This window comes from Semicossyphus pulcher, unplaced genomic scaffold (genome assembly GCF_022749685.1).
Source record: "Semicossyphus pulcher isolate SPU_LCO1_2020_fin unplaced genomic scaffold, fSemPul1.0.p SCAF_22, whole genome shotgun sequence".
NCBI lineage: Eukaryota > Metazoa > Chordata > Actinopteri > Labriformes > Labridae > Semicossyphus > Semicossyphus pulcher.
In genome coordinates, this window is record NW_027211696.1 from 19,342,879 (window position 1) to 19,368,880 (window position 26,002).

At 40.9% G+C, this 26,002-nt stretch overlaps 3 protein-coding genes across 4 annotated transcripts; 1 reads left to right on the forward strand and 2 right to left on the reverse strand.

Annotated features, from left to right (window-relative positions):
* Positions 1–465: 465 nt before the first annotated feature.
* bcl7a (BAF chromatin remodeling complex subunit BCL7A) lies at positions 466–11,751 on the reverse strand. 2 transcript variants are annotated; one of them, XM_069673923.1, is made up of 6 exons: positions 11,591–11,751; positions 9,107–9,188; positions 8,835–8,931; positions 7,504–7,653; positions 6,571–6,674; positions 466–3,848 (listed from the first exon to the last, which is right to left on the reverse strand). In XM_069673923.1, the coding sequence occupies exons 1-6, from the start codon at positions 11,680–11,682 to the stop codon at positions 3,774–3,776; spliced, it is 600 nt and encodes a 199-aa protein (XP_069530024.1). In that variant the 5' UTR covers positions 11,683–11,751; the 3' UTR covers positions 466–3,773. The 2 variants fall into 2 exon arrangements, with proteins under 2 accessions (XP_069530024.1, XP_069530023.1); XM_069673922.1 differs by lacking the exon at positions 466–3,848 and having other exon boundaries at positions 6,265–6,674.
* Positions 11,752–13,773: 2,022 nt separating this feature from the next.
* eif2b1 (eukaryotic translation initiation factor 2B, subunit 1 alpha) lies at positions 13,774–18,607 on the forward strand. Its single transcript, XM_069673205.1, has 9 exons — positions 13,774–14,086; positions 14,176–14,277; positions 14,440–14,576; positions 15,199–15,315; positions 15,687–15,799; positions 15,883–15,951; positions 16,037–16,112; positions 18,081–18,206; positions 18,288–18,607. The coding sequence occupies exons 1-9, from the start codon at positions 14,074–14,076 to the stop codon at positions 18,441–18,443; spliced, it is 909 nt and encodes a 302-aa protein (XP_069529306.1). The 5' UTR covers positions 13,774–14,073; the 3' UTR covers positions 18,444–18,607.
* On the reverse strand, positions 18,391–23,850 carry ddx55 (DEAD (Asp-Glu-Ala-Asp) box polypeptide 55). Its single transcript, XM_069673204.1, has 14 exons — positions 23,681–23,850; positions 23,519–23,569; positions 23,248–23,334; positions 23,048–23,139; positions 22,310–22,372; positions 21,733–21,882; positions 21,467–21,656; positions 21,299–21,381; positions 20,889–21,020; positions 20,722–20,814; positions 20,175–20,289; positions 19,183–19,351; positions 18,776–19,068; positions 18,391–18,695 (listed from the first exon to the last, which is right to left on the reverse strand). The coding sequence occupies exons 1-14, from the start codon at positions 23,786–23,788 to the stop codon at positions 18,516–18,518; spliced, it is 1,806 nt and encodes a 601-aa protein (XP_069529305.1). The 5' UTR covers positions 23,789–23,850; the 3' UTR covers positions 18,391–18,515.
* Between the last annotated feature and the right edge of the window lie 2,152 nt (positions 23,851–26,002).

Below are 26,002 nucleotides of genomic sequence, written 5' to 3' on the forward strand. Positions count from 1 at the left end.
GTCTGAATGCAGATTGTAACCTTTCCCACTAAGCAACAAAGCAGAGTGTTAGCAGGTTTTTTGAGTTTTTTGGGAAACCGGCTTTAGTCTGTTTCAGGTCGATCCACTCCAGTTTTACTTAGAAAAACTAGGACAAAAGGAAAATGGGTTCGTTGATCCTGGATAGCAAAAGATGGGATTTCCAAATCCAGATCTTTCCGATCCAGATTTAAAGAATAAAATAGATAAAAAATCTATATTTTTTCTTATGTAGTATAACAAAAACTACATTTTCAGCCCCATGATTTGTCCAATTTTAAAAATGTCTTCATATTTGTGCTCCAGCGAGCAGAGAACTCTTCCCAAACCAAAACCTAAATCTCAGTTGCAGGCACAAACGGTTTAAGTATTCCTCGGGTCAGTAAACAAACTGTGAACACGAACATGTTTTGTGAATTTTATTAAGAAAACAAAACCATTGGACATGATAAAAACCAAGCACTACTGATGGAATAAATAAGTCAAACCAAACCATAAATCTGTACAAGATCTAAAGTGAAACAAAATGGTCCCAAGAAAAAAAAACAACATACAAGATTTTATATCTCACAGCTCTTTTTTTAAACACACAGTTATGAGCAAACTATAAGCAATCGGCTCAATCAGGTGAAGCTACAACATAAGTGAGATCTCTTTTCAAACTGAGTGTACATAATGCTGTTTATAACTGTTAATGTCATTACAATAGCATTTTAAGTTCCAGCGCTGCTGGACTGGGAATGAGGTATATGCTAATCCATCCTCTGACTGAGACAATTCTTTTGTTTCTTTTCTCTCCATCCATGTGAATGCTGATCTGCTGAATCTGATCGAGTGAGTCTGTGTCGTTAAGTTCTTCTGCAGCTCTGTCGCGTAATGAAGACATTGGTTCCTTAATTGATTCCAATCCAAATTCACGAGTAAAAATCAATCAATGTAACAAAACGTGACATGTGTGAGGCTGTACATTAGAGGTCATAGGTCTGAATCCGTACTACAAAGTTCAAGTAAACCGAGATCTTGATGCCGCGCGTGTTTGGATTCAGCCAACAGACAGCACCTTGAAGGAGGATTAGAACCAACGCTTGAGCTAAAAGACTGGACCCTTCTGTGTCGAGCTGCAGAAACATGTAGGTCAGAGAGAGTAGTGATACACAGAACACGTTCACAGATGAGATTCAATTTGGGTGATCGGAAAATTAGTCCCAGCGACTGGTCTGGATCTACTTTAGAGGGGAAATACAGCAGCATAATGCCACCTGAAGTAGACGCAGGCCAGCGGACAATGGTTTCTGATGGTTGTGAAAATTGTCAGAAGACTTGCGGTCAGTACGTCTGGCTAGTGTTTAAACTCTCCTGCTTTTAAAGGAGTAGTTCCACATTTTGGAGTCGCTTTCTTGCTGAGAGTTAGATGAGAAGATAGATACCACTGACACGTCTGTAGGGTATTTATTATGATGCTACAGCCAGGAGGCAGTTAGCTTAGCTTAGCAAACTGCCTGGAAACATCTAGCCTGAATCTGTCTCGCACATAACCCCTGTAAACAACAAATCGTCATCTTAGATTTTGGTACGGATTAGAAGACAGTCGTGAGATTCAGAGGGGCTGACAGTTGGACAAAGCCAGGCTAGCCGTTTGGTCTTTGTTTACAGTCTAAGCTAAGCTACCACTTACACATTTATGAGGGAATGTAAATATGAGAAGCTATAGCTCGGAGGCAGTTAGCTTTGTTTAGCATCAAAGCTAGAAATAGGGGAAACAGCTAGCCAGTTTGTAAACCTTACTGGAGGACCAATATTAAGTTGTATAAGCTCCCTACAGGAAGTCACTGCTTCCTGCCTTGACAAAATTTGGCGCAAAAACAACATTTTTCTTTTTAGACTTAATTCTTTTATGCATATTAACCAAAAATGTAACATGTTCTGGTTCAGGTTTTTGTGTGGGACTATTTCTTGGCTGGGAGCAGAAACTTCCTGGAAGAAATCTTACATTTCAAAAAAGTTACAGGGTGTATAGTTGTAGGGTTCGATTTAGAGGTGCTGATAGTTGGATTTCATCACCTTTGAACGAAGCCAGGCTACCTGTCTGGTCTTTGTTTACAGTCTAAGCTAAGCTATAGCTAGGAGACAGTTAGCTTAGCTTGGCATCAAAGCTGGAAACAGGAGAAAACAGCTAGCTCGTTTCAGCAATAAGGCAAGAAAAGAAACTAACTGAGGGACAATTTTAGACTTCGTTTTTTAAGCATATTATTTAAAATGTAACATGTTCTGTAATGAGTACATTTGTTCAATCTGTACAAAAGCAGAAGGCTAACAAAATCAGGTTTTTGAGTCGGGTTATGTGTCGGCTGGGGGCGGTGACTTCCTGTAAGGGTGTAATTTGTGCGCCAAATCTTTTCTCTTGGCACCTTTAAAATTCAACAATATGCAAATACAGTATTTATGTTGTTTAATCCAAACAAAACAAGATATTGAAAAGGATGTTTTATAGGGACTATTTCCTGCCCAGAAGCAGTGACTTCCTGGAAGAAAACTTTAAAAAAAGTTTCTACTATTTTTTTCTACTTTGGAAAAAACAAACCAGCAGTTTCCTCCTGTTTCCAGTCTTTACAATATGCTAAGCTAGGCTAATCACCTCCGGCCTCTAGCTTTAGCGTACAGACACAAGAGAGGAATCGAATTCTTGGCAAGAAAGTGAAATTCCCCCAAAACGTTCGGAACCGTTCCCTTAAAATCAACAAACCTGTAATTGAATATAAATATCGAATAATGCTAATTAGTGACGATCGTAAGGCAAAAAAAAAAGAAAAGAAAACATGGCACCAAAATTGTGATTCAAAACCTGTTTGACCTAAAACGTGTATTTAAATCGTAGCAACTCAAGGCACACCGTCTGGACCTACGCTACCTACGCCGTCTTCACTACTTATCCAAAGATTTCATCGTGACCTGTACCGTCTTCTTCTTCTTCTACGAACCACAAACTAACTCTTTACAAAACATGTGAATGGAGAACTTTTCATGGATAGAGAAAAAAGACTTCCACTACAGCAGCAAATCTATCTGTGATCGATTGTGACATACCATAACAGTGCATTGACCCTCCTGAGAAAAAAACCCTAAACGTTTCCTAAACAAATATAGAACATTAGTCTAACAGGAGGCGAATCGGGAGGATTGAAGTGACGTGGTCTTAGGGTGGAGGTTCCCCCTGCAGCCGCTGATCTGAGACCAGGTTAGCCTCTGAGCTAACCGTTAGCAGTAATCAAAAAGGGTCTCAGAGCAGCGCCCGGGATCAACCTCGTCCTACAGTCAGATCCCCAGTGTTAACTCTTTAAGTCACAGGTGCAGGTCAGGGTTTGTGGTCTGGCCTGGAGGTGGCTGGAGCTCGGCTGACAGCGCCGCCCCCCTGGTCACAGAGGGGGATTGCAGCCCCGGGTTCAGAGCTTCTCTTGGCATTAGTGAAAAAGTGGAGAACTGGAAGGAAGCACGGAGGGGACCGGTGAATAGAGGTATTATCCATTCTCCCTCTGTGGCAGAGGAGTGTTAGGGCAGAGGAGGCAAACTGGAGGGGAGGGAGGGGAGGAAGAGAGACGTCCATTCTCCCTTTGGTATAGTTTGGGTAAAGAGAAAGGGGAGGTGGGGGAGTAAGAGGAGTGGGAGGAGAGCTGGTGTGTCCATTAGCCCTAAATTATCTAGAGTTAATGGAGGGAGGTGCAGAAGGAGGGAGAGAGGAGGGTGAAGGAGACAAACATTTAACTCTCCTCAAAGTCCCGAGGCGAGGACTCCGCTTTGCTTTTCTTGCTGGGCGGGGCCTCGTCCTCCAGGTCCTACGGGAACACAAACAACACCACATTAGCCTTTTTCAAATCATCGAGGTGGAAAGAAAAACTTAATCTCAAAGATTTTCATGTAAATAAATGTCTGATAAGTCACTATCACAGTGGTGATTGAGCCTGTGGCCCACTGAGGAAAGCATTTGCATTATATTACTATGATGGACTGGGTGTCTGTGGCGACTTTGGCAGAAAAAGTGACAAGCGGCGCCCAGTTAGTGACGCATTTCCATCAGCCAGCAGTGGTTGGTCTGCCAGAGAGGGTAGGCGGAGCTAAGCGGCTGCTTTTCCGCTCTCGCCAAGTGTTGCGGGTAAACAGTAATCTACTATGGCTGAACAAACAAAGAAAAGATGGATGACTACAGATACAACTTCAACAAGAAGTGAAAATCCAAAGAAGAAGAAACAAACTCGACGCTCAGATGAAGCAAACAGTCTGAAAAGGAAAGCGACCGTCAGCAAGGAAAATCAAGAGTTACAACCGGAGCCAACCGTGGACGTCTGGTTAAATTGGGACGTATTTGCCCGTAATTCCTTTTTATCGCCAGTAGGTGCGCCAAAGAGCACGAAACTGAAATCTTCCTTTAACTTAATTAATAGTAACACCACAATTTAGAAATACCCATGTCTCCACCGTGTTTGTCTCAGTTGAAAACAGCAGAAACTCCCAACGTTTGGGAGCATGATGGAGACGCTTTGATAACAGCTGGTTGCTTTGATCTGAAACATCTGGTTTTACATTTAGGCTCAGGGTAGAGTACTTTCTTGTGTTCGTGCTCTGGATGAAGCTGAAGCTCACTGACCCTTTGGTCCAAGTGCTTCATGAGATTTAGTGGGTGAATAATTGAAGGAGGTGACGGTTGGTTTGTCCCTCCTTTAACATATATTTTTATTGTATGCACACATAATTATAAGTTGTACACACAAGTTGTTTCAGAGATCTTAACAACAAGCAGAGCTAACCAGGTCTAATCAACCGCGTTAATATAAACAACCTGTGAAAACCGTTTTTATTTAGTTATTTATCCTCACATTCGTTCTGCACTTAAGAGCAATATAAAAGAAAAGTTTCTTACGATATAATTAATTAAATAATGCAACCTGGATCAATACAGGTGGTATACAATGGAGAGGATTTATTGCTAAAACTGACCTTTTTATTATAAAGACAATAAGCTTCCTATTGACAGTAACTGTAGTGTTGTTTGTAGACGGAGAAAGTCTCAATCGGACACAAATAAACCCGTTACTAACATTTCTGTGTGAAGAGGAAAGTAAAATACAACTTTACATTAATAAAAAGGTCCGTGGTGACACACGCTCCAAGGGCAGCAGCTCCCTGCAGTCACTTTGTTGTTATTCAAGGTCCTGTTGTATCTATGAGGCTATAAATACCCACTCGACATTCACTGAGAGCCCCGAGGACACACACATCGTGGTTGTAGTTGTAGAAGCAGCAGCGACAGAGAAAGTGGAAAACACTCGGGTATTTTCTTTCTGTTTTGGTTTAAAGAGATCCGTCTCACATTTCTGCCTAAAAACCGACACATTAAGGGGAAAAGAGACGTTGGTGGGGCTTGAAATGTAAGCATCTATTCCGGAAACATTTTTTCTGAGTTTCCAGATTGTTTGGGTTATGTTTTTAAGATTCTGCTGTTGATTTTTTACAAAAAAGTTTAATGGAAATCTGAGAGTGACCTCTGTGCCGAAAAACCTTGGCACATAAAACCAAGAGTATCTTCATGGCTACACGATATTTGAAAGATGTGACACTGCGATAACTTCATGTGATTTAAACAATTAAACAATCACTTTTAAGTCTATTTTCTTCTCACAAAACAGAACTCCTCTCCTACTTTTAACATACTCAGTTCAGCGACTGCATGAAAAAGTAGAGAGAGTTCAGGTGGAGTGACACGTTTCTTTATGAATGAACACAAACAGACTTGTGGGCTGCTGTTGTGCTACTTCTGAGCTTTGTCATCTACCGCTTTTAAAAGTGTTAAAATGTATGTTTAATCAGCGCGATCAGCTCAGTGATGCTAACTTTTGGAAGCAAAAGCTCATCGTCTCCTACTTCCTGTCGACACACACAACCTCACGGCGTGTGTGCGCTGCATTTGTAGCAGCTAAAAGTAAACACTGCGACACGTCCGCTCAGTGAACGGTCCGTCTAAGTAGCCACAGTGTTAACGTGCACCGGGACGAGGTGCCGCCGATAAAAGGAATACTCTCACTTCATCCCGCCGACATGATCTGTGAAGGCAGCAGCGTCGCGTGCTTGTTTGCATTTTACAGGCAGGTGACGCACAGACTCTGCAGCTCAGCTCAGCAGTCGGTTCGCTCTGCGCTCTGGTACGGAGCAGCACTAACGTGATATCAGACGGACTTTTCCATCGTGGAAAAAGAGAAACATAACGTTCAACACTTTTATTTTAACTGATTCTGGTTTTTACCTCTTTAAGGGTTTTGGTCGTTTTATTTCTTTACTTTTAAGCAGTTTGTTTAAATATTTTGATCCTGTGTTTTCACATGTTTCATTGTTTGTTTTTACTTTATCTTTGTTTGCTTTAAGAGAACTTAAGAGGGCTGTGTAAATATGATATTAGTATTATTTAATTTGTAGAGTTGAGTTAGAAAAAGTGTATTTTTGTTGTGTGTGTGAAGCAAACTGATGGCAGGTGAGTTTACTGTAAAAACAGACCAGTGTTCTTACCTGAGTGGCTTTGCTGTCTGAGGAGTCCTTCTCCCCCGAGGACAGACTGTCTCTCTTGGCACTTTGTGCTCTCTCTGAGGTCTCTGATGAAGGGGTGCTCTTACCTGAGGACCAACACACATTAAATCAGGACGGGAGCACATGTCAGCAAAAACAGGACTCAATGTAAATACAGGGGAAGTGTTGCTGTTTCAGACCCTGTTTTCTGACTCTTTACTGACACTGTGTGGCTGTTTGTAGTAACTGCAGGGTAACATGGCGTAAAGGAAAGCAAATACGAACATGATTTAACAGACTGGGCTCCACACACATGGAAAAAACAACACTTTAGTTCTGCTGATCGAATTATGTTTTAAATGAGGCCAATTTAGATTCCAGGCGACATCAGAGAGATGTGATCCTCACGGCTTCACAGACAAAAGCTTTCATCTAAAGTACCAGGATGTGAAGTCAAAGTCACATGAACAGCACAGACAGATTCATGCGCTTCGTTCTGTTCACACTGTGATGAAGATCTGCTTTGATATTTGTAAATCATTCATATTAATCTGACTGCTGACAGCTCAGACGTTTAGAAGTGTTATAGAAACGTGCAGCACATTCAGACATGACACACACACATTTAACTGTCATCACAGTAACATATAGAGGTCAGTGTCTGGAGGGGCTTCTGAGAGAGTGAGGGAAACCTAAAACAAGGTTGACGGTTGAAGTCCCGAGGGGGCGAGCGAGGCCACAGCTGCTCGTCCTCCAGTAAACTGTGCGTATTTAACTAATGAGGAAGAAGTCATTCTGATTCTCAGAGTGATGATAACGAGACAGACGAGATCAGATGGGAAAACAAAAACAGGAAGTCGCTCATCATCCGTCATGACACCTGCTGGCTGCTCATCAAGCTAGAAGTGTGTGTGTGTGTGTGTGTGTGTGTCTGACCCCTCTTGCTGTCCGGGCTCTGGTCACTCTTGGCCTCGCTGCTCTCGCGGTGAGACGCGTTGGTGGGCTCGGGGGCGGGGCTTGTGCTACAACTGTTTTCCTGTTTCACTGGAGACGAGTCGGCGATGGAGCTCTGGTTGCTGTTGTCGTCTGGAAAGGGCAGAAAAATAGTGTGATATTAATCTTTTAATGGTCATAGACACAAATAACCCAGGTAATGTTTTGTCATTAAGAAATTTCTGTCTGAAAAAGTTTGGATAGAAATCACAGCTTGAACTAAATATCTCTTTGCTGAATTTACCAATAAAAGAAGCTGTTGACTGTCAAAGAAGTGTAAAAACCCCTCACAATGTATTCAAAACAGTCGTATTTCAGGCAGTAACAGGGTGTCTGCAGGTTTCTAAAAGCTAAATGTGTTACTTCAGACTTTGTCAGCATATGCACTGATGTTTTTTAACGGAAAAAAAGCGTTACAAAACGTCTTCATCTCAAAAACACAAAACAAACGCTCAAACAAGCACGCCATGATAATAGTAGGAGGTAAAATTAATGTCAATGATACATTGAATACAGAAGAACATTCTGAGCATGTGTAGTGAGCTTATTATCCTTTCACAGTGTTAAACATAAACAATATATACAGTTATTTGACACCTGTTATTAGGCCTCGCTGTGCTAACCGAATGCAAACAAACCGGTGCTCCGCCATTGTTGTTGGTATTTCAGGCACATGCTCAAACACAAGTGATGTAATGCTGAATGTTTTTCTTAAATACTTCGTTTTACAAGTCCACTAGACCTGCGACGGTCCTGAATTTTAGTAATCGCTGTGAAACACTCACGCCCTCATGCATACTTGCGCAGCCGTTTAAGATCAAGAGCTGAAAAAATGTGTGTGGACACAACGGCCTTCAACGCAGCGAGTTTAGTTTGATATAGATGAGCAGGCTGAACCAGAACATTTCTAATCACTGCTGGTTATACTGGTTACACTGGCTGACATGTTCCTTCATTAACAGTGACTCTCACACACTTTTCCCTTAAAATCACATATACACCCTCCTGCTGCCACAAGAGCACCAAATGTGGATTAATCTGCTGGTAAAAAATAGTCCCTAACAAATGCACTGTTTCTTCCTGTTTGAGTTTTCTTACATCTATAGTGTCAACCTGTTTTTACAGATTTGTGTCTTCTGAAGAAACCAAAGGCTTCCTGCTGAGACGCAAAAACAGGAAGTCAATGTATATTTTGGTCTTTTCATGGTATGTGTTGACGATAATAAGAATAGAGAATACAACCAGCCTCATCCTTTGAGACTGTCAGCACCCACCATGCATGTCCATCATCCCCGGAGAGGAGCTGTTCTCTGGGGTCGTCAACTCCGAGCCGTATTTCTCATCCTTGCCCTTCTTCTTGTTCTTGTTCTTCTGCAGTGACAGAAAAACCAGAGTGTTCAAACACACAGTCAAAGGCAATCAATGTTCATTAATGTGTCTTAAAAAACAACAAAGCTAAAAGGCTGCAGGGAGCTTAGAAAGTGTGTTCATGCATTATAAAATCACATTTTGTCCTTGAGTCAAAGGCGGAACATTCTGGACTCACATCATCTGATTTGGGCTCCGTCACTGGCACCCACTTGTAGATACGAAGGGACGTGTCTCCGACAGTCACCCATTTCTTCTCCCTGTGTAGGAGAGAAAACAGAGCTGACTCAAAGGCTCCGAGGCACCAGAGATTCACTTACTGCTAAATTAAGACACTGAGACGTAATGTAAAGTAAAAAACTGAACACGGCTCCCTGAAACAAAGACCGACAGTCATTCTGCACATTAAACTGTGGAAAGATGACAAAGAACAAGGCTTTCTTTGAAGTCATATCACTATAAGTTAAATAAGCTTATTCTTGGTTCTGCATCTGAATATGTTAATGTCTCAATCATGTCAAAAAGTTGACATTCAGTTATAAAACATCACACAGTATTTAAAATTGCCATCACAATATCCCAGAGTCAATAATAACATCGTCTAACTACTTCTTTTGTCCGACCAACAGCCTGTAACCAGAATCTACAATAATACATAAGCAGAGAAGAAGAGCTAATTATCATATTTTACAGGCTGAAAGCATTTTTCCTTAGTGGTTAAAGAAATGTGACGTTGAATGAAAAGTGTTGTGATTAACACCGCTGGAAACATAGAATGTTGTTATGAATGGAGTCTAAACACAATTATACAACAGCAGACAAAATACAATCCAATACATCCATTTGGGCTTTAGGAGGTTTCAATGGACATTTTCTGTCCTTGTATAGACTAAAACTATTACATTAAGAAAAAAGGTACAATAAATTATACTGAAAATACTTGACAACAGTGAAAAAGCAAATAAAATCGTATTTTGTACAGGGTTTTTTGCCTAATAAAGACAATGGCATGTTACAATTTGTAACATCATTTTGTTTTGTATGTCTGTAAATTCAGAATTATTGGTTTATTAGCCCATTAATTGCAAGACGATCAATTATTCTGTCAATTAAAGAGAAACTATCCATCAGAATGTACTGAAGCTGGTGTTGACTTATTCAAATGTATTTTTTTTGTTAGTCCAAAACCCACAAAAGACGAAGAAAAAAAAGCAAATATTCACATTGGAGAAGCTGGAAAAAGACAATGTATGGCCTTTTTGCTTTAAAATATGACAAACTAAAAATAAATAGTCAGAACTAATCAACTTGTCAATTAACTAAACAATAAATGTAGTGGTGGAGGAAGTATTCAGTATATATCAGTAGAAAAAAGCAAGAACTGTAAAGTAAAAGTACATTTCTAGCTAAAGTCATGCAATAATTATGCTATTAAAGTAAACGTACATAAGTATGAATATCAAAATGTACTTAAAAATCATAGAAAACCTACTCACACTTCAGTAAAGTGTTGTGTTTAACAATATTTTATAGTTATTATGGCCACATGAATGTATACCTAGCTGTTATTTGGAGAACATTTAGAATATCCATGTACTGGTGGCTTTAGCCATTTACATACTTAGATATTTTTTATATGTAAAATCTGAATTTGGAAATATTAACCTCTAAAATGTAGTTAAATTAGTATAATAATACCAAAGTAAATTACGATTAATTTGAAATCACTTAAGTGCAGTATAAGTACTTGGCTTGTTACTTCCCATCACTGCCTACAAGTCTAAAAATATATATAACAGGCATTTTCAGGAGAAAAAAACACATTCAAATTGATAAAGTGTCTTTCTGCCTCAATATGTAAAATTCAACTTGACAAAATGTTTCATTGTTATGAATACAAAATAACGTTATTGTACCAACTTCTTAGTGTAAACTGACTTTGACCTGGGGACGTTTGATTAAACCACCTGATAAAATATTTCACATAGCTAAAATAGAACCACCGAGCGGGATTAAACGCCTACACTATAACGAACTATCTTCTCAGAGTACATATGTGTATACTTGAGCCGTTAAATGTGGTTAAAATCTGTCTTTTTGTGAGTTAAACGTTAAACACTGAGTCACTACGTGTTCAGCCATGCACTCCTGTAGCCTACTTCCCTCTCCCAACCCCCACCGAGCCTTCTTCTCTATCAGACCTAAAGGGCGACTCAAAGCGCTTAATTTAAAACTCCACACGGACTAAACTACTCCGACTCAAGAGCGCCGTCGTCAAATTGTTCCCGAGTCAGGAGTTATCGGACGTTTCGGCGCAAAAACCGCCGCCTGCGCTACACACTCAACAACGGGCAGCAATGGCTTCATGTGACTGCATCGAAATGGCTTCTGGTTCAACCCTTGCCGTTAAAATCAGCGCGAGAGAGAGAAAAAAACACCGGGTACATGTTCTACGTTTGATAAACCGGCTTTTGCGCCGCTCTATGCGCCGCGCTGCACCTGAGCAGCGAGTACATCTGCCGTGAATCCCGTTCACAAATTGTCCTTTTTTCTTTCAATTTCATCCCTCACTCCGTCTCGCTCCTTCCCTCTCCTCCCCCAACAAGCGAGCCTTTCTCGTGTTAGATAACGAAGCCAGCTTTTTTCCTCTTCTTCCTCTTACCATTTTCGTACTTTCTCAATAGCGGCCATAACCCTCTTGATGTCATCTTTAGCCCTGCTCCGGGTCTCAGCTCGGACCGACCTGCCCGACATTGCCGCGGTGGGTATAATATTTTTAAAGCTCGCCGGCAGTTCAGACACAATGCAAACAGTAGAGCGCACAGAGGAGCCGACTGCGCCTGCGCGGACTGATGTAGCATGTAGAGAGAGGAGAGGGGAGCGTGGCTGCAGCTGCACCGTGAGGAGAGATGTGTCTCCCTGCTGTGTGTGCAGGAGAACAAAGAGGCTCGAACAGCATGGATGTCCCCAGTGCTGGAGGGAGTATTCTGTAGTCTTTACTGTAGTAAAAGTACTAATACCACACTGTTAGAATACTACATTAAGAGTAAAAGTCCTACATCGAAATTGCTATGTAAGTACAGTGGTGGAAAGTGAATTAAATCTACTTCAGTACAAGGGACTTCAAATAGATACTTGTACTTTACTCATAAGCAGTACTGAGGTATTTACACTGTTATAAAGTTATAAAGTAAAGGAACTAGGCCTATGAAGCCTACTTGTACTCTCCTTGAGTATTTCCTTGATTTACCCACACTTATGAGCAGTGCTGGAGGGAGTATCCAGATTCTTTGCTCAAGTAAAAGTACATTTACCAAGCTGTAAAAATACTCCATTCGCAGTAACAGTGACCTCAAGTAGTGTACCGGAGTACAATTTATAGGTACATGAACTTAAAAGTACTAGTGGAAGGATTCAGAGTCTAATAAAGTAAAAGAACTAATTACACATCACTAAAAACACTTAATCAAAGTAAAGGCTATTTCAGTACAATCTGGTCCAGGCAAAATGTTATGAAGAGAACTATCAGCCAAATTTAAGTGAAACAGTCATGTAAGTCTTCATGTTTGCCATTTGTGTTGACCTTTGACCTTTCCTTTTGTGCAACATGATCACAATAGTTCTAGTTGTAAATAAAAATGCTAAAACATAAAGAAAGGTTTTGTGCACATTCATGCTAACTAGAGGAAGAACATTTTCAATTTCAGACAGTCCCTGAGCTTTAATCTAAAGACCGAACGGGCGGCCATGTTCAGAGCGGATATCAAAAATATGTACATCCAATTTTAGTCATTTCATTTGATGATAAAGACGGCGATTGTAGGACCTTCTCTACAGCTTAGAAAAAAATCTAAATGAGCACATGACTGAACCTTGAGTACAGTTTACAGATATTTAAAATGACCATGTTGCCCTCTGTTGGCTTAATTCAAAACTGCAAATAATTTGGTCCCAGTGAAGGGCCCATAAGTCTATTATTGGATTGTATTACATTTAAATCAGCTTCAGCTAAAAGAGATATGTCTAATTGAACTTTATTATTGTCTATCTTCAGTGTTTTGTATATGAGGAGACAAAGAGACCAATATTGGATTATCTTTTTTAATCCAATATTTATAACAACAGTCTTACAAAATGTTACAAAATTGATCTGTGTAGACAAAGTAAATTACAAGTCTATTAAATTAAGTTTATTTTGATGGAAAATAAACAAATTTAAAATATTTAAGTTTTCACGTCTTTTATTTTGGTGACAACATTTGGTAAAACTCGATTTTTTACTTTATTAAGCCTATTTAGTATATATAAGCAGTATACATTATATTATTGTTATATTGATATTGATTATATTGATTACATGGACAGAATAATGTAGTTCTATGCAGTTATAAGGACATTTAAAGTATTTATTTGAGTGCAGTATTTGTTTGCAATTAAAACTTTCACATTATTGCACCTGTGTTTTACTGTAGTATCACTAGTTATTAGTTTATACACCAGTAGGTGTTGTAAAATATGTTCATAAACACTTATATCTGATTAAAACTACATTGTAATTGCTTATAAGTAAAATGTTTCAATATTGCTTATAAAAGCCTTTTGAAATATTAAAAAATCAGAAAACGGCATATCTACTGAAAATAAAAAAGTCAAAATATCGTGAAAAAATGAATAAAAGATATATCAATTAAAAAATTCACAAACATACACTATTTTTCAGACTTTTTAAATCAATAAAATTCATGAAAGCTCCAAATTGTTTTAACATTTCCGACTGCACGAGAAGGGGGCACACCGTTGATGGACAAAACGTTCTACGTCATCTCTCTGCGACACATCAACACGCAGCCCCTTGCGAGATGAGCTAACACAGTGCAACTCTGCAAATAGTGATAACAAAACTCTCCAGACCGACTCTAGCGTATTTTTGTGGTAGCATTCTGAGACTTGTCCCTTAAACAGTTTGTCTAAAACTTGTACTTTAAAAATTTGTGTATACATTGGTTTAAACGAAAGCTGCAGTGACGCGAAGTCAGCGGCGCTGGCATGTGTCAAAACCCAAACTGACTGAACTCAGTACACATGCACCTTGGTTTGTTTTAACCCGAAACACTGCGGCTTTTAGGCTCTCTTTGGTCCTACAGTATGAACGAAGAAGGTAAGTTGTTTCAAGTTTAACATTTCGGCTCATGTTTTACGGTTAGTATCGCAGATCTTAACCGTGTTTCACTGTTTTCCCCTTGTCAGAGCTGGTGGAATACTTCAGGGCTCAGATGAGGAAAGACCCGGACATGGCCTCAGCTGTGGCTGCTATCCGCACTCTGCTGGAATTCCTCAAGAGAGACAAAGGTTACTAAAACTGTCAGACAAATGTAGTGAAGTTCAGTATTTACTCCTGTGATGTACCTCAAAGTACCTCAAATTCTTACTTAAGTACAGTACTCGAGTAAATGTACTTATTTATATTCTACCACTACTGTAATTTGTAATGTTTCTTCTCTACCCCTTCAGGTGAAACAATCCTGGGCCTGAGGGAGAGCCTAAAGTGGGCCACAAACTGCCTGACAGGAGTGGACTCCTCTGTGGCCGTGTCTTCAGGAGGAGAGCTTTTCCTGCGCTTCATCAGTCTCACATCACTGGAGCACCAGGTGAGCAGCCTCACAGCAAAATCAGCCAACATGCAGCTTCAGCAGTTTGAATTAGCCAAAACATGTGAAGTTTCTTCTTAAGTTTGTGTCCTGGGCAGAGTTTTCTTGTGGATTTACACACACCAGGAGTAAATGTTTACTGAATGGGCTAATTTTGATTTTAATAGGAACAAAGTAGGTAGTTTAACACTAGGCTGCAGGTTGTTTAGTTAAAAAAGTATTTAGTTAAGTATTACTATTGCATAAAGTAATTAGACTGTTAAATAGATCAATGTAAGATGACATTTTCTGTTTTTTTAACACTTTAAAAATTGTGTTTTGTTGGTGGCTAGCAAAAATAATATTCCCTGATGATTGTACCATGCTGGGGGATTTTGACTCAAGTTCTCAGTATGTCTTAAAAACATTAGAACTTGTAATTGTTTCCTTAAAGATGAGTAATTCTGGGCAGTGTTGTTAGCTTGATTGAGAGGCATCTCAGTCTGTCACAGATGGTTGTTGCTTGTTCTAACTCAGCTCCACTTCTGCTTCCTCCTCTCCGGTTGGAGAGTTCCTGGCTCCTAGATGACAGAAGAAATAAGAACTGATCTGTCTCTGCTAACTTCTGTTCTTCTGTCTCCAGGATCTGTCTCGCTGTAAGAAGGTGATGGAGGAGAGAGGGGAACTATTTCTTGAGAAGATCTCGTTGTCCAGGACCAAAGTGGCTAAGCTCTGTCACACCTTCATCAAAGATGGTGCTGTAAGTATTTATTATTAAATATGCGTTTATTAAATGTTTACAATGATGCAGCTAAAGAACAAAAGGGAATATATTCTTTGGGTCTCTAAAAAAAGCCATGAACATATAAACAAAGAGGGCGGCATAATGTTGCCTTTTATTACACAAGTCTATTATGTCATCCACAGCTGCAGTAATTGTATTATGAGTTCACTACTGTGGTTGAGGGTCATTCTATCCTCCTTAAAGATGCCTTGTTATGAGCTGACCAGTGATTCCAGGGTTTTGTTGTATATAGGCAGAAGAGGAGGACAGTACATCCTTTATACAAACAGTATTTAGTCGATTCAGTTCAATTACAATAAGTAGTTTTTTTTCTCTTCCTCTCACAGAAAATCCTGACTCACTCGTTCTCCAGAGTGGTCCTCAGGGTGCTGGAGAAAGCTGCAGCGGAGAAGAAACGCTTCTCTGTGTATGTGACTGAGTCGCAGCCTGACGCCACTGGGTGAGTGTACAGTGTCAGTAAACTGTGTCCCAGTTTTATTCTGAAAGGACACACACTCATTGAGTTATCCTTTCTTTATTCAGGCGACAGATGGCAGACGCCCTGAGGAAACTCAATGTTCCAGTCACTGTAGTCCTGGATGCAGCTGTGGGGTAAAGAAAATACTATAAAGTCACTCAGGAAATTAACACTAAGTCGGTTTCATGTCCTGAGCGTGTTTCTGTTGTTTTTTTGCAGGTACGTGTTGGAAAAAGTAGATCTGGTCATTGTTGGTGCAGAGGGAGTCGTTGAGAGCGGAGGGATCATCAATAAGGTAAACCAAGTCTTTCCCTCTGTGGAAAACTGGCATCATGAAGGTGGTTTAAAACTGCCCCAGTTAACACTTGTTGTCTTAATCCAGCTGTGAGTGCGTTTATGAAAAAGGGGGGAGTTTAAAGGGGAACACCACCAATTGTATCCATGCGTCTCCAGTAGTGCTGCCAAATGACGTTTGATTATTCCTTCAAAAAAAACCCACAAATGTTCGAACTATTCGAATATCTATTTTTGCACAATATGTCCACAAGAGGACACACCAACACAACGAGAGACTTACTTGCAAAGATATATTGATTTAAACAGAAACGTGCTTTTTAAAAGATCCTACACCTTACAAATAAACAAATTAAGTAATTAGGTTACGGTAAAACGGACATTCAGCGTTCCAAGCGAGCTGTGCTGTGACAGGTATATTTATTCAAACATAGGCTTAAAAACAAAAAATCAACATACTTACACCTGTCTGTTATTCTGGGGGTGAGAATCTCTCTGTCTGGCCGGGCCGGGATTTAAATTCTCCGACATTATTACCGCACGCAACACGGTTGTTGTTTTAACTCGTTTCAGCGAGACCAAAGTTAATTATTAATGTATCATAGTGACGTTGTGATGCATTCAAGGATGCTCCGTAATCAAGAGTGCGCGTGAGGACATACGAGAACTTGCGAGCTCGCAAACAGCCGCGGCGGTGATTTTTTTGTCACAACGAATATTAATTTTAATATCCGAATATCCGTTTTTATAACAATTCGGTTATATATTCGAATTTAGAATATTCATTGACAGCCCTAGTCTCCAGAGCAAGCTGCATAAAATCTGATACTTTGCCACAAGTGATGTCACTTGAGTCACGGTCAGTTGGGGGGGACTGCAAGTTTGAAGATGAGTCTTACCAGCCCTCTCGAGCAGATACCTTATTCCTATTTGAAGCTAGCAGCTCGAGGCTAAATTAGCCTGTTGGAGCTATTCACATTATTTTGTATAGTTTGATTATTTTACATTCAGTCCAGTATATATTTATTTGTTGTTATTTCGTTTAAAGAAATTATACGATTAAGTTTGATAACATTTGTGTTATTAATATATTTGAGTATTTAGGCTTTTATTTTGATAGAATCCGTAGTTTTGCACCAATGACGTGTGTGGGCAGGTAAGATAGGATACACCAGAGGAATCATTGATCGACTATAAGAAAAAGTTGTTGAATAAATGTAAAAGAAACCATTTATTTTCCTGGACCTTGACGATCAGTTTGATCCTGCATACAATCCAGTAAACTGTTGACTTGCATTGTGGGTAATGTAGGCATCTGGGTTTGTGTTTGTTTTTGCAATGTTGGTTCTTTTACGCACTTGGGGAGCTTTTATCAGCTAGTTGTCATCTATAAACTCACAAACAGATGCCACTTAATCCAACACACTGCTCTCTGAAGTAAAAGTATTTATCAGCTACGTTTTATTGAAGTTACCGTCAGCATGTCGAGCAGCTACATTTCAGAAGTGCTTTTATATAACGCATCATTAAATATTTGTCATTTCGCATTAATTATAGTAACATTAAAATGTGAGCTGATTAAGGTAGAGCTGATTTGAACTATTTAATGATTACCAATAAGTAAAGCTCAATTAATTCAACCTTTTTCAGACATAGATTTAGTTTCAACTTTATCAAGTCCTAAAAGAGGAAAAAATAAGCAATTATCAAGAGAAATGTGAATTTATACTTGTAAATAACTTCTGTTAAACCATGTTGAAACTATCTTACTGAAATGATTTTTTTTAGCTTATTATATGAACATTAGACCAAATGTTAATCTACATTAATCAGCTTAAACAATCAGAGAAATTAAGAACAAAGTTCAGTTGAAGGAAGCTTGAAGTGGAAACACTGAAAGAACATGTTGAGTAAATGTACTCAGTGAGCTGCTTGTGATACAGAGACCTAAATGTTTCTCCTCTCACAGATTGGCACGTATCAGATGGCCGTCTGCTCCAAAGCTCACAACAAACCTTTCTACGTCGTGGCAGAGAGCTTCAAATTCGTCCGTCTCTATCCGCTCAACCAGCAGGATGTGCCCGACAAATTTAAGGTACGACGTCAGATAATTTAATGACTTTTTTTATTTTGTATTCGAGTATTTTTCAACACTTCTTCTTCTCCTCGTCGGCAGTACAAAGCCGACACCCTGAAGAGCGTACAGAACCTGTCAGAGGAGCATCCGATGATCGACTACACGCCTCCCTCCCTCATCACCCTCCTCTTCACTGACCTGGGAGTCCTCACACCGTCGGCTGTCAGCGACGAACTCATCAAGCTTTATTTATAAAATGTGCCTCACAACTCTCAATAAACATATCAAAAGGTAAATAAACGTGTTGCTGTGGGTTTTATTGACTTTTTACATGTTGTCGCCCTCCTCGCCTTCGTGTGACTCTGCTTGTGTTTTGTGTTTGGACTTTGGTGCGCTTGTAATCTGTTTCTCAAAGTCCTCCTCGGTGATTTGACCTTTCTTTAGTTTCTTGAGGAGTCGTGTGTCGTTTAAAAGCTCCGTCATGTCTTCATCTTCCACGTCAGAGTCCTGCAGACAAAGAGAGAGTGATGAATAAACCCACCCCACTGATACGTTTGGCTTAATGAATTCATGTGATGGATAAACACCTCATTGTGTTTCCTCTTGGCTGCGTTCTTCCTCCTGCGTTCCTTCCTGGTCTTCTGTTTGGACCACGCCTGGTTCTTGACAAACTGCTTTCTGGGAAATGGAGTCTTTTCTTGCTCTTTCAGCTCAGCCAGCATCTTCTGTCTCAGTTTCTCCCTGTTCTTGTCCTTGTAGCGGATGGTCTCAGTGTCTACCAACGTCCCTGTGAAATCAGGGAAATTTTTCCCCCTCAGCTCGGGCATCTTGGGCAGGCGGAGGAGGGCGAAGCCGCGGGCTAAAGCTGCAAAGTCCAGATCTAGACGGAGAAATGAAGCGCATTAATGTCAGGATGGGCAAAATAACAATTCCAATATGGGATTGTTATTAATCAGGCAGAACTGAATCCGACATGTAAAGTGGCTGTCCTCACCTTTCAGTCTGAAGATGAGGCTGCACTCGTGTTTGGCGTAGGCCTGGACGTACGACACGAAGGCTCTCATGCTTCTGTCGAACATGGCGCGGTCTGCCAGAGACAGGGCCTGCACTTTGGGCAACACATCCACAACGTCTCTGATAGGGGGCATCTGCTGCAGCGGGCACTGAAGAAATGACAAAAGTCATGTCAGAGGGCTGGACTGAGGACGTGACAGACAACACATCTGAGTTTAAACTGAAACCAAAGACTGTATGTAGAGGTGGTCTAAACCTCAGAGTCTGAAAAGTGAAGCCAACGCTCAAGTGTCTCAAACTGCTTTCTTTTAATGTCCAGCAGGGGGCGACTCTACTGGGTCCACATTGGAATGCTTCAGAAAACCTATTTGATGCTATAAAAAAGGGGGCGTGACCTCATGATTGACAGCTCTGTTGACAAATGAGGCTCCTGTAGCGTTCTGTTCCCGAGCAGCAGAGTAGAGGAGGAACGGCGAGAGGAGACGTAACTAACACTAACACTACAGTCACTGAACTTTCCATAAGCGTGAATATCTGCTTCAGACCGACACAAGAAGCTGCTGCAGACTGAGCCCACCTGAGGGCTCCAACACAGCAAGGACACAAGGTAAAGGTGTGTTTTGGGTAGAGGAAGGGGCGGGACGTGAAAACCACGGCTCCCCCAGCCGATCTCTACTGCACACACTCTGGATACAAACGAGCAGGATGGCAGCGCCCGCTCCGGGGGGATTTTGGCTTCACTTTTGTACAATGAGAGGAGGTGGGGACGCGTCATCCTTCTTTATATACAGTCATTGGCGCTAATAATTTAGCTCTCCAGCTCTAAATATGGTCACATCCTGCTCCACAAAATGAAGATGGCGACGGCCAAAATGCCGAACTCGAGACTCCAAAACAGTCGTGCAGGAACCATGGGTGGTTATAGAGCTAAAGCTGAAACTTTAAGAAAAGTGTTTGAAATAAAAGACTCACTTTCTGGTTGATGGACAGGAAGTTGACGTAGGACTCCTCCATCGGCAGCAGAAAGACGAGGGCATTGCCCTGATTCCCGATACGAGCTGTTCGCCCGCATCGATGCACAAACGCACTGAGACAAAGAGAAATAAGAAGAAGCTGAGCGTTTGTAAAAAGCCAGTCTGATATGTCAAAGTTAAACCAAATGATGAGAGATTTAACTTTAAGTTCATATCATATGTAAGCAAGTGTAAATCCACATTATGCACTCATGCATGAGTCTACATGAAGGCGTCTGTGAGAGTCAAACACACAAGACTGACAGCACCAATGATGACTGTATCCACTAACAAGGATTGTGAGTGTGTATTACAGCCTCACACATCTTCCTCCTCTGTGCCAAAGACATCTATGAACACACACTGTAGTTTATTTGACTCAAGCTCACACACATACACCATCCTGCTGCCCTAAACACTCACTAGAGCACTGAATGTGGATTAATCCGCCACTGAAAATAGTCCCGAAGAAAAGTAGTAAGTCCCAGTAAATGACTTTCACTCACCTGGCGCTGCTGGGAGGATCATACTGCAGCACCCAGTTCACGTCAGGGATATCAATGCCTCTGGCCATGACGTCTGTGCACACCAAGATCCCACTGCAACACAAAATGTAGAATCATAATATATAGACACAACCAGATTTATTAGGCCTGTACCTGTCAGATCTCACCTTTTCAGGGCGCGAAAGTCGGCAAAGATCTTGTTGCGTTTGTTTTTCATCTTGCCGTGGATGCAGTGAACTGTGACCTTCTTGACCAGAGTCTCCAGAGCTCGACCGTAGTACTCCACACACGCACACGTGCTGGTGATGAGAGAGCAACAAGACGTCTCAGTTAGACCTGACAAAGGACTTTTATAACACCAAGGCAACAGGGAGGATTAGCCCCGACTTCAGCCTGATCAGATGTCGTCTGCCGAGCAGCTTGAGGAGGACACAGCTGATAAATTGCCTGAACAACAAATGATATGGCTGTTGGATGATTGGTCGGCTCTTCAGAGGTTTGGGTTGTTTTGTTCTCCGTTTGAGCAGTTTTAAAGTCTTATGTCCCAACATGGCCGCTGTCCTAAGATCTAACGTACCTGAAGAAGACCAGTTGCTTCTCGTGCTTGTGTTGCCGTAGAAACGTCACCAGGTTGTTGAACTTGTCCTCCAATCTACAGATCTGAAACGACATGTTGGTGTCATTCAGACGTTTAAAGTAAAGGGCCTGGTTGATGTGGATCAGGCTTCAGAGTGAGCCGACTCACGGTGTAGTAGTTGGAAAGTCTGGAGGGTGTTTTCTGAACAGCGGTGGCAGCCACGCCCTTCTCCTTGACGGCGATGCGTACGGGGTTCCTAAGCCCCGCCCTCACTAGCTTCTCCAGCTCCTGCGTCTGAGTGGCCGAAAACAGACCTGTACGCCTCTGTTTGGGCAGGTAGCCCAGGATGGTGTTCAGACTGCACACACAAACAGGCTGTTAGCGGCGCAAAGACCAATAATACCTAAAACAAAACATGTACATGTATTCCGTACCTGGCTTCAAAGCCCATGTCCAGCAGTCTGTCGGCCTCATCGAGAACCAGCACATCCAGACTCTTGACCGAGCTCGCCAAGTCCAGACCGTCTGACTTCCTCCTGAACATGTCTTCAAGCCGGCCGGGCGTCGCTATCACAATGTTCGCTCTGAAACACAGAAATAAACGTCATCCAGAGTAACACACATTACTTCCTGTTTTCCTTCCCTCTCATTGGACCATGGGTTTTCCTGCTTATGTCTTGTTTTTAGTTACTGGCCACGTAATTGCAACAACTCTTGTTCCAGTCTGGCTGTTTTCAAAAATAAAAAGCCCTGGGAATAGGAATCGTTTTGTTTTATATTCGCCTTCTTCTTTGACTAACGTGTCAGATTAATACCCTTCTAAAAGCTTCAGCCAGCAGCTGGTTAGCTTAGCTTAGCATACGACTGGAAACAGGTGGAAACAACTAGCTGGCTCTGTCTAAAAGGAAAAAAGAAATCTGGTGAACTAAAGTCTTCTTCTTGAAAAACATGTGAAACTATTCTTTTTAAAAGGATCCAACTATAACGTAATCAGCTTTATTCATCACGTACCCCTGCTCCTTGAACTTCTCCACGTCCTCTATCGGGTTGGTGCCACCAATCAGTAAAATCTGCCTGAAAAGCAAACACACATTTCATTTATAAAAACAGAACAAAAAGAAAACCCACACACAGTGATGCTGCTTTCAGCTGTTGAGCTCCAAAGCGCTGAAACAGCTGAAAAATTGATATTGTTATGTAAACTAAAGATCTATTTAATCTGGATTTTATTTAGTGTTATATATTTTTCTTTTATGCATTACATTTTATATGATCTTGACGACCCATCTGGTGATTGTTTTTTGTGTGCACTAGTCCTTACATCTTTTTTAACATCCTATAGTTTGTCAACACCTTGCAAAGCACTTTTTTCCCCCCCAGAGGTAAATAAAGAATAAAAAAAAGAAAAGAAATATGGATCTGTTCTTTCTGCACAAATGGAGAAAAATGCTTTGAAGACAGCTTAATTTTTTGTTGTTGTGGTAAGTTTAAAAATATTGTTACACCAAGTCCCCACCTATTAAAATACATATTCATGCACATTGAACTTTCAAAGTATTTACAAACCATAAAAGACAGCTTAGATTTAGTTCAGAGCTGCTCTTTTTTTAACCGTAGGATTCAACAATAAAGGCAGTGCGGTGCGCCTCGCGTTTTACAGCCTGCGAAACGCGCACTGGCTTTCTGTCTGATGGGGGCCTAAATGTGTTTTTTGAAGACTCCGGGCCTCTTCAGTGACTTTGTACTCACGTAAACTGTGGAAACTTCTGGATGAACTGCTCCATGACTTCACTGATCTGCAGGGCCAGTTCTCTGGTGGGAGTGATCACCAGAGCTCCAACCTGCAGGAGACACCATTTAAAGCTGAACGCTCTCCACACACACACACACAGGAGGTTTAAAGGCTCTACAGAGAATGTTAAAGTTACAGGTGGTGGTTTCATCCTCACCTGCATCTTCTTTAGCTTCTCTTCTCTCTTCAGGAGCAGCTCTATGATTGGAATAACGAAAGCGAGCGTCTTCCCGCTGCCAGTCACCTGCAATTATATGACATTTAGTGAGGCAGCACAGAAAATGCATTAATTATATGAATCTGCAAAGAACTACTGTTGGCAAATAGATATAGTGGAGTAAAAGTAAACAGTATACGTGAATTACTCAAGTAAAGTGTAAGTACCATAAGGAGACAGTACAGTCGTAGTAGATAAATGACAGACTTACCGCCTCAGCAGCCACATCTTTGTTACGCATGAACAGCGGGATACACGCAGACTGTAGGAATAAATAATAATAGATATTATAAAGAAAAAAAGAAAAGAAAAATCTGATTTTGAGTTACTTTATAAAGAGTGTTGCAAACCAGATTTAAAACCTTACTGTTACCTGTACAGGTGTCATGTGTGTGAATTTCAGCTCCTCGAGCGTCTGTAAAATGCTGTCGTTGAGTTTAACAGGTAAACTGTCCCACGTCCCGTCCGTCGTGTTATCCATGTTAATATTGAACCATAAAACAGAGTTTGATGCGAGACTTCTTCGCCTCTGCTGGGCTGACTCTCCACGCTGCTCCTGTGTCCGGGTGCGCTGATGTTTACAAGCCGGGTGGGAACGGAAGCGCTGTCACGACTACAGTTCCGTGTTCCCATGAAATTTAACGTTCCCTTTTTTACTTTTTATTTTGTTATTATTTAGTTCGTCTTGCAATAAATCCAGCAGAGCTGAAAAACAATGGATCGACTTTTTTCTTAAGTTAAATTACCATAGTGTAATAATATTTTATTAAAAGTACAATCATACTAAATGTAAGTTACAGAAGAATGTATTTAAAGTGTAAAGAGACAACGTAACATTACTCAGTTGATAGTGTGCCCCATGTTAGTTTTATCTTTTAGATTTCCTTGAGTAGGTTTACTTTTCAGATACGTTAGTTTGTATTTTAGATTAAAATAGTTGAGGTTATTTATTAAATATTGCTGGATTTATATATTCCTTTCTTTCTTCTAGTCTTAGGGTAACTTTTACTGTGTATTTAGTTTCTGCTGTGCTGTATTCGCTTTGATAAGCTGCTGCCTTATCGCCACAATTTCCCAGTTTGGGATCAATATAGTACATCCATTCATCCATCTATCCCTCTATCCATCGATCTATTGATTTGGTCAACAGTATTGACAGACTGAAATAGTACAAACTTTGATTTCAATTTATTTCTTTTAAGTTGTTGAATAAAGGTCATTTACATTTAAATCGAAAGGGTTTTTTTGTTTATTGATAAAGGTACACAAATTAATGGACAATTTAGACTCTTCAATTTTTTGCATGTTTTTGAAAGTTGGGAGAAACTGGAGCATCCCGGAGAAAACCCGAAGCCAGCACGGGTAGGACATACAAACTCCTCACGGAAAGGGTCGAGTTTAGGAACACAACCCTCTCTGTGAGGCCCCTGAGGACCACCGCGAGGCCTGGTTGCAGCCACTTTGAAAAAAGCTATCTTTTGTTGTTTCACACGGAAGTTTGTTTCTTAGCGGACATGCATCCATACATTATATTTACTCTGTTTTCCTGTGATCAAAACTTATTTTTCTCAAATATTTTGGGAAAATAAAAACAAAGCAAATTTTCTGGCGATCTAGAAAACAAAACAGGCTGGTCTTGTTTTGTTTTCTAGATTGCCGGAAAATTATGTATGGATGCATGTCCGCTTACTGTATTTTTTTTCAAGGTGACTGCAACATGATTCAGGATGTTAGAGCATGTGCAAGGAGGGGAAAGAGGGCAATTGTCCATCTTTGCAACTCCTATAGCAGGCAACAAAGGGCTTGGATACATATTTGGCCACAGATGAGAAGAACCTGCGTACAGAACCTTTCTTTGACGATTTCTTCTTTGAGGATGGTAATGGGCAATCGCTCTTTGCCTTGCCGTCTTGTAGTTGGAAGAATTCAACCTTGCACAGGTGGGCTATCACGGTCTTGACAAAAACTTGGTCCAATGCCGGATTTTTCAGAGTGATGGCCGACAATAGCAAGCTAGCTGAGCCGAACTTTTCAGTAATGTCGCTGAACATACCATAGACGATCTCATCTGTGTCAAGAGCTTTGGGGCTGATTATGGGGGTATAACTTGCTTTGATTTCTGCAATGATCTTTTCCGATAGACGGTTCATTGTGTCTTTGGAGTCCGTCTGGCTCAGGGGTTTGTCGATGTCTGCAGCAGTGTGTGTTAGCAGCTTCTTCAGCAGCAGAGAGACAACCTTTCCATCCTCAAGCTGCCGGGAAATCATGGTTGGTCTTTCGTGCTCCTCTGAGTTTGCCGTTAAATCCTCTTCTCTCTGACTGACCAACATCTCTGATAAGACCTCCTCTATTTCTGTTAGTACTTCAGACACTAGATCAGCTGGGTTCATTCCTTCTGGGTCATTTCTGAACCACAGGAGCAGCTGCTGCAAGAAACCCCTGACCACATCTTCTGTCATTGTGTAGGAAAGTTCAGGGGAAGCAGCAGGCTGAGGGTATTCCATTTTTCTTGGGACACAAAATATAGCGGCGTCAGACAGCCTTTTTCCCTCTGGAACTGTGGGGATTTGATAAGTCTGCCCCTGCATCAAGTGATGATAGATGTTGTCTGTGAGCTTCTTTGTGAATCTGCTGATTGTCTTACTGGAGGTGACATTTTCTAAACGTTCGTTGATAGTCTCGTCACCCGCCTGGA